Source organism: Choloepus didactylus, chromosome 4, assembly GCF_015220235.1.
Source record: "Choloepus didactylus isolate mChoDid1 chromosome 4, mChoDid1.pri, whole genome shotgun sequence".
NCBI classification, from domain to species: domain Eukaryota; kingdom Metazoa; phylum Chordata; class Mammalia; order Pilosa; family Megalonychidae; genus Choloepus; species Choloepus didactylus.
Genome location: NC_051310.1, coordinates 115,963,190 through 115,971,288, shown reverse-complemented (window position 1 = coordinate 115,971,288; position 8,099 = coordinate 115,963,190). Strand labels below are relative to the sequence as shown.

General features: G+C 45.3%; 1 protein-coding gene across 1 annotated transcript in view; it reads right to left on the bottom strand.

Annotated features, from left to right (window-relative positions):
• Window positions 1–2,925: 2,925 nt before the first annotated feature.
• Window positions 2,926–8,099, bottom strand: part of CA12 (carbonic anhydrase 12) — a 56,967-nt gene continuing 51,793 nt past the window's right edge. Inside the window, exons 9-11 of the mRNA XM_037833760.1 lie at window positions 6,359–6,391; window positions 5,393–5,480; window positions 2,926–4,597 (exon numbers count right to left, since the gene is read on the bottom strand). Of these exons, the coding sequence (XP_037689688.1) occupies window positions 4,528–4,597; window positions 5,393–5,480; window positions 6,359–6,391 (191 nt within the window). The 3' untranslated portion in view covers window positions 2,926–4,527. The remainder of the gene's footprint in view (window positions 4,598–5,392; window positions 5,481–6,358; window positions 6,392–8,099) is intronic.

Here is an 8,099-nt window from a genome sequence, read left to right as displayed (position 1 = left end):
CTGGTTTCCACTTTTTCCAGCGTGGCTACTGGAAATTTAATATTATGTATATGGCATGTGTTATATTCAACTATATTTCTATTGGACTGTGCAGCTCTACATTGTTGAGATTATTGGATTTAGATGGTGAGGCAATGGCCAAGCCAAAGGATGACTTGAGTCTCCTCTGCCAAAGCTCTCTCCACCACACTTCCCTGTTTATCAACTCAAATGAATCTTGAGTTCAGAAAATTGTGAGAAAGCCTGTGGAAAGGGGAGATGACTTCTGTGTGCTCCAGGAAGTGTCCTCCCCCCCAGTCCCTAACCAGTACTCACTCCCCACCTGTCTTCATCACTGCAGGTGGCTCAGATACCTGGGAGGATGCCAAAGGAGGGAAAAAACAACAATGAGGAATCCTTGTGTTCCAATTAAACAGATAGTCAGAACCTAGGGGGTTTTGTAATGCTTCTCTTCCAAAGCTGGGCCAGCCACCATATTACCTACTGAAACAAAATTACCCTTGAACAATTCACCTATCTCTTCTGGGGGGAAAAAAAGTGAAAATTGGAAGTTTTTCTAAATAACTCCAATAATGACAGTGCCTATTTGTAGCCTTTACAGGGCTGCCTCTTGTTTAGCAATTAGAAAGTGAAATCTGGATTAAGACAAAAGATTATGTGGAAAGGAGAGTCTAAACTTGCATGTAATGGTGCCTAAGAGTCTCCCCCTGAGTACCTCTTTGTTGCTCAGATGTGGCCCTCTCTCCCTCTAACTGAGCCATCTTGACAGGTGAACTCGCTGCCCTCCCCGCTACGTGGGACCCGACTCCCAGGGGTGTAAATCTCCCTGGCAATGCAGAATATGACACCCGGGGATGAATGTGGACCTGGCATCGTGGGACTGAGAGTATCTTCTTGACCAAAAGGGGGATGCAAAATGGGACGAAATAGTTTCAGTGGCTGAGAGATTCCAAATGGAGTCGAGAGGTCACTCTGGTGGACATTCTTATGCACTATATAGATAACACCTCTTAGGTTTTAATGTATTGGAATAGCTAGAAGTAAATACCTGAAACTACCAAACTCCAACCCAGCAGTCTGGACTCCTGAAGACGATTATGTAATAATGTAGATTACAAGGGATGACAGTGTGATTGTGAAGACCTTGTGGATCACACCCTTTATCTAGTGTATGGATGAGTAGAAAAATGGGGGTAAAAACTAAAGGACAAATGGGGTGGGATGGGGGGATGATTTGGGTGTTCTTCTTTCACTTTTATGTTTTATTCTTCTGGTTCTTTCTGATGTAAGGAAAATGTTCAGAGATAGATTGTGGTGATGAACGCATAACTATGTTATCATACTGTGGACAGTGGATTGTATACCATGGATGATTGTATGGTGTGTGAATGTATTTCAATAAAACTGAATTTAATAAAAAAAAATATATATATATATTCTCTACAAAAAAAAAAAAAGATTATGTGGAGAGTGGTAGCAGATTTTGGTAAAAAAAGAAGGCATAATGTAACAGGCAACATATGGAGACTGTCCACCTACTAGGTGCAATACTCTTAGGAGTAGAGAGAGACATAAGACCTGCTCCTGTTTTCACATCACTTTCATTTAGAATGCCTCCCTCTTTCCCCTCCAGCTATTCAAAGCTATTCTTCAAGCCTTTCTCTGGTTATTTTAGACTTCGTAGCTCTACTAATAACAAGCTGTGTGGCCCCTGGCTGCGCACATCATAGGCCTCCATCTTCAGTAAAGAGATTGAGTACATCAATTTATTTTCCTTTGGAGCCAGATCCTGAGACCTTGATGCAAATAATATTAGCTGTTGGTTGAACTTCCTCTGCTCTGATTAGTTACCCATTACCATAGTTTCAAAGTGTTTTGCCAATAGGAAGGCTTTAACCTCATCTCCCAAAACCATTATGATGTGAAAAACATTTTATTTAGAATTTCTCATATTTACAGCATATGTCTTCATTACAATCATTCTTACAATGAATACAGAAGTGCTGTGTGAACTGTCATCACAGTGGTCTACGGTCCGAGGCACAGGGACAGAGTGGGGTGCTGACTGCAGCTCCTCATGAGGGTGGCTGGAGGCCTTCAGAGAGTTTAGTGAATGGAAGAGGAATTTGGGGTGTGAGCTTGAAATTAATAAAATTAATGCAGTGAAATCCTAGAAAGTCTGTTAAAAAAAAAAAACAGCTATAGGTTTTTACCATTTTTACCAGATGTTACTAAAGAAACAGAACAAAGAGACACAGTGTCCCCCATTAGTGAGAGGCAGTGGAAAGACTAAAGATGCCAGGACCTTCCCTGTGTCCCTCACCTCAGCCTGTGCCTTGTTTCTGTCTCTCCCCTGCCCTGTGCCTGAGCCCCCCTAGGCAGGCTGCATGCCAGCCCAGATAAGGAATGAGTGAGAAGTAATGGAGCTTCAGCACCGTGGCGCTGACTTCCTTAGTGGTGACTGGAATCAGTGGATGAATGAAAATCTGAAGAAAGGTTTCCTAAGTCTAAAGCCAGATCTTCAGGAGTCCTAAAAGGATTAGCAAAGATGTTGACAGTGTTGACAGTGTTGATTCTTGGACATGCTTTCTGCTTTCTTGGGTTTGTTTTTTCTCAGCCATGAGGGCTGTGAGCTTGTGCTGTGCCGGCTGAGGGGGAAGAAGAGGGAAGGAGAAATGCCTGGTTTTCACCGTCTGGTAAATCCCCTTCTTTTGGAACAACCTTTGTGCCAGGTACAATGATCTCTCTGTTCTCTCACAAAGTGCATGCATAAAATGTGTAGTGATCTTTTCAAAAGACATTCTCTCCACTCTAGAGTGGTTTATATTGTTTCTGAATGGCATTTTTGGGCCAAGGCCAAGAAACCATTACCTAATTTATGTTGCTCTATCATGAGGGTCGCTGCTGCCACTCGATGCATCAGGGTACTAAAGGCAGGGCTGGGAAGCCCCACCGAGCTCCAAGACTGTCCAAAGTCTCATTCACACACACGTCTGAACCCTCCATTAGATGACTTGCAATGCTGCCTAGCACATCAGGCTACAGTGGTCTTGGCATCACTATGAAGAGTTGTGACAGTGCACAGGAGAGGAAATTCTCAGCATCCATATATCAGACTTGGAGGGAGAAGTAGATGGAAAAAGATGTTATAAAGAAACCTGTGCTTCAAGAGGACATTCCATGCTGTCAAAATGAGATTATGAATCAGATAGTTCTCTTGAACTGCAAGGTGCTAGCAAATAGGGCTTGGTGGTAGAACTAACTGAACTCCATACAGCTATCACTTCTATTGGAGGAAAATGAAGGAGTTAAGTCTTCCCAGAAATTGTCTCTGTGAACAGGGGGGCAGAACATGAAGCATCTCTGTATTCCATTATGATTGGTCCTTAAATACCACAATGGTGTCAGTCCCTGCACAGATAACTTCCTGCTTTTATAGCTTGAACATGTATTTAGCTGAACCATGGATTTTCATCCTCAAAGTCAGAGAAGAAAAGTCCCAACTCCAGGTTAACAGTAGAGACATTGCAGAGGTGGCTGGAAGCGAAATTTGGGCAAAAGAGACAAAGCTTGATAATCATTTTGCTTTTGCCCATCTCCTCCAGATTCAGAGCAGTTTGTGTCATCTCAGAACTCACTTCTACTTAGGAGAGAAAGCAGCAACACATTTTAGGAGAAAAGCATAGTCATTTATAAAATCTGTAGAGTATAAAATGTAACTGCTCCACTGACAGGAGGTTGGGTCTGGGCTTAATAATCTGTCCTTCTCCCATTTATGGTGTGGCCAACTACTTAAATAAAATTACCTATTCCAAAGTGAGACTCTCCCAGTCCATACCTGTATTCTCATGCCCCTGTCTTTCCCATCCCCGCCAAGAAATGAAACTTGAAACAGCCTTTCTCTAGGGTCCATTCAATGCCTCTGACCCAAAGGACAGAACTTTGAAAACGCCCCTGATATACTACAAAGTATGTCTCTTGTTTTCTTTTTGCCTCTGACAACTTGATCCTTCTTTATATCAACTCTTTCTACAACTTGTGAGGTCAGACTAAACATTTTGTCAGAGCAGAAGGAAATCAAAGGAGGACAGCCCTCCCCTGAGAAAAGAAACTGAGTTTTAAAAGCAAAACCTAAGCACATTCTGGTCTCCAAAGGTTGGAAAATAAGCAGAATTTCCAGGACACTTGAAACTGCACTTGAGTGAATCCCTGGATGAATGTGTTTCTCCACCAATAACAGCAGGTGGCTCGGTTTGAGATCCCAGAATCCAGACCACTTAATGATCTCACACAGATGTAGCAAACAGCTCAGAATTCCTGCTTCCTGACCCCAGAACTCTTCCTAGCCACTGATCACACTGAGGATGACCGTGGCACCAGGCTGTCAGTGTGCCCAGTTAGAGGCCCCCAGAGAATCTGGGGCATTTGCATGTTGAGCGCCAGAGAACACCCTCAGGTGTTTCAAGTATCCAAGAGCCAAAGTATGTAGTGTCCAAAGCAAGGTCTTTCCTTGGAGTGCCAGGGACATCAGGCGTGGGCCTCAGTCTCCTTCTTGATGGCTGGTTTGTAAATGACTCCCTTGTTGTCACCTTTTTTGCTAATGGAACAAGAACACACAAGTCTTATTAGTCCAAGATGAGAAACAGCCATAGAGCAGCCTGACTTAGCTACAGAATGAGACAATTTTAGAAGCTAGATTCCTCTCCTTAGAACCTTTCCCCAATTCTGCTGGTCTTGGGAGGAAATCCCCCCAAATAAAGGATTCACCATAATAGACCCTGTTCATTTCTTCTTTTTTTTTTTCATATCTGATGATTCTAGACATCCAGTTTGAAGAAGACCTCATCACCCCACCCTTCAAACCTTTGATTCCATGACAGCATTCTTGGCAACTTTTTTTTTTCATGCCAGGAATAATAAATTAAACTTTAGGATAAGCCAAATGTAACAATAAAAACATGGGCATAGGGCATTGATAGCTAATGTGAGTGGGAGGTCAGGTTTTTCTTCACTTTCCTTTTTTGGATTCATAGATGAAAAACCAGACTAGAAACCAGAGTAAGAAGATGTTGTTACTGCTTGTGTTTAGGAAAATGAGACTCCCCCCACCCTGCCACCCAAATCAAGAGACTTGTCCAAGATCATACACTAATTGGCAGTGCAGCAGGGCTGATATGCATACTTCAATTCTTAACACAATGACCCTCAAACAACCAGTCCATCATGCAAAGGTAGCCTGGGGCACCAGTGTTTTGGGAATAGCACTTCCAGGATAAATGTTAGTGCAGGTGACAGGGGTACTTGTTGCAGTCTGGAAGGTCGCCTTTCCAGACAGACCAACCCTAATGACATATAAGCCACCCATTCCCATTCTGAATCAAAGCCAGCTCACCTCTTCTTTCTTCTAAAAAGCCAGAAGGACACTGCCAGGACAATGCAGATGCCAAGACCACCAGCCAGGGCCACCGAGAGGATGATGCCTGGTGAAGAGGCAGTGGATACGTACATTACCTTCCACCTTTCCCTTATCAGATGAGATATCCTACAGCACACAGGTGTGAAGTCAGGTGACAGCTGCATCATCAACCACAGAGAGGTGTTATTTACCAATCTCCATTCTCATATTCTGGTTTTGGGCTTAGCTGGACACAGCTGGAGTTCTTAAAGGGACCATTTGCAAATTGCAGTGGTTCTCCAGCAGGGGTTCTCAAACTTGCATGAGGATCTGCTGAAGAGCTTGTTTAAAATGTAGATTTTTTTTTTTACCCCAACCCTCAAAGACTTTGATTCAGTCTGTTTGAAATGAGGCCCAGGAATCTGCATTTTTGCCAAACACCTCCAGCTGATGCTGATGCAAGTAGTCCATGAACCACACTTTGAGAAACCCTGAGCTAGAACATAAGAATTTACTCTGTTTTTGTTTGCTGGACTTAAGGCCCATTAGGATGTCTCCTTATCAGCTTTGCCCCCAAGTTCCATTGCAAAGTCCTAAGCAGTCCCAAACAACCAGCAGTCCATTGCCAAGGTCACACAGCTGGACACCCAACCTCCACATGGGGCTCAGGCATGTTTTTAGGCAGTGGTCTCCCACTGCGGTCAAAACAGTCTGGGAGAGGCTCTGTGAAGATACACATGCTGTAGAGTGATTAGGTTTTTCATTAGGGGAGCATTTGATTGGCAGTTCATCTTTGAATCAGAGAGTGACTTGGGGTAAGACCCACAGCAAGGAAGGGGCCAGGAGCCAGAGTGACAGCACAGAGAAGCAGAGGGGATGGGCTGGAAAGATCAGAGGCCCAGATCACACGGAGAATCACAGCAATTGCCCAGCTGCAGCATGCATGGCTGGCCGGCCACATACCCAGACTCAGTCCTGTGTAGGTGAAGTCTTGCACTTAAAGGGAGGAGGAAAAGACTGGAAATTAACCCAGAGTTGAACTGTGCTGAATTTGACCATTGTGTTGTGTGGAGCTCTGCCTTTGGTTGGAGGGATGGGGGATATGCATAACTTCCGGTGTGTTCCCCCTTGGCTCAGGAGTAGAGAGAATTGCCTACCTAGGAAATTCATATAGTGTTCTCTCCTGATGCTCCTTTAACACAGCAGTCTCTTTGCTAGGGCAAGTCTTCAGTTTTTAACAAAATATGGCCAAAGAGGGAAGGTGAGGAAGGGTAGGAACTGGAGTCTACTTGAGTAGGCTGTTATCTATGCTGAATCCTGCCCCTCTTCTCAGTAAGGAACTTGCCAGGTCCTGGCTGGGTGGGGCTGGCAGAGCTCAGCTGGAATTGACCACAGAGTTCTCCCTCATCCCCATCCCTCCCATGTCTGGTCTTATTTTTGGCCTTACTGGACAAACTAGAGAAATTCCTCCACCATACCAGCCCCCCTTCTCTGCTATGTGGAGCCAGACCATTGAGGGTTATGGCTTCTCTCAGCAAGCTCCTGTTGGGGATGAAGGGTGTGTGTGAGTAGTGCCCAGCCACTTAAGGAGAAACCCCACAGTTGGCCAACTAAGCACCTCTTGGGGGAGGGTCATGACAACCAAGACCCTGGGAGAGCCCCGGCCAAGTATGAGATGCCAGCAGAAGGCCAGGGACCCCACCCTTGGGGTGCCTGAGGCTGCAGGGTGAGGCTTTGGTTACTCCTTCTCCCGTCCTGTGGCTATGGCTGGAGTCTGGTGGATTCTCCAGGAGCCATCAACCCTGTGTCCTTTCCCTACTCGCCTCTTCTGCAATCTCCTGTTGAGCCTACAAAGCCTCCTGTCCAAGGCTGGTCCCTGGGAGTCCCTGGTCTGGCTTTGCCAGGTGACCCCCCGGCTGTTGTGAGAATGAGCAGAGTGGGTGTGGAGAAGAGCTGTCCACTAAGGCCAGGGTAGTCTGTTCTTGCTCTCACCTGCCACCAGCAGTAGCTCTTAGACTCCCAGTGGCAGAGAGAGTGGTATCCCCGGCCAGATCCACTGCCCAGACCTCTCCACATAACCTGAGCACAAGGACCAGCCTGTGGCTTGGGGAGACCCTCAGGACATGAGCTCAGACTTGGGAGAGCTTCAAGCTTTGAACAGCACATGCTCTGCTCCCTTCACTACCTGTGGCCTCTGCACAGTATCATTTGGTATTTGGGTTTGTTTTTATTTTTTAAGGGATCCAGAGGCTTTGGTCCTCAGGACCTTTAAAAAGCAAAACAAAAACAAAAAGCTAAAAACTAGTCATGGTTTTTCTTTTCCAAGTCTTTTGATAAAATACACTTTTGTTCTTTGTTCCTAAAGCACTAGATGTTTGTGGGTGCCAATCAAACCAGTTCTTGCCACATGAGACTATTACTAGTAAGCCTAAGCACTTGGACAGTTTCTAAAGTCGGCCCTTTCATAGTCACCTCAAACATCCTGAGAGCTGAGGGTGCAGGGTGAGGCTTTGCTTGCTCTCCTTCTCCCATCCTGTGGCCCCAAACAGCTGAGCAGCCCCAACCCATGAGTGCCCTTCATGCTGTGGTTTTAGGACACTGAGCAAAGTCTGTGGAAAGTGAGGCCCTCAGCAAAGGGACTCTTTTTCAAGGGAATATGACCCATATCTGGAGAATCTGGCTTTCCTTGTTTGCTCAGTGTATT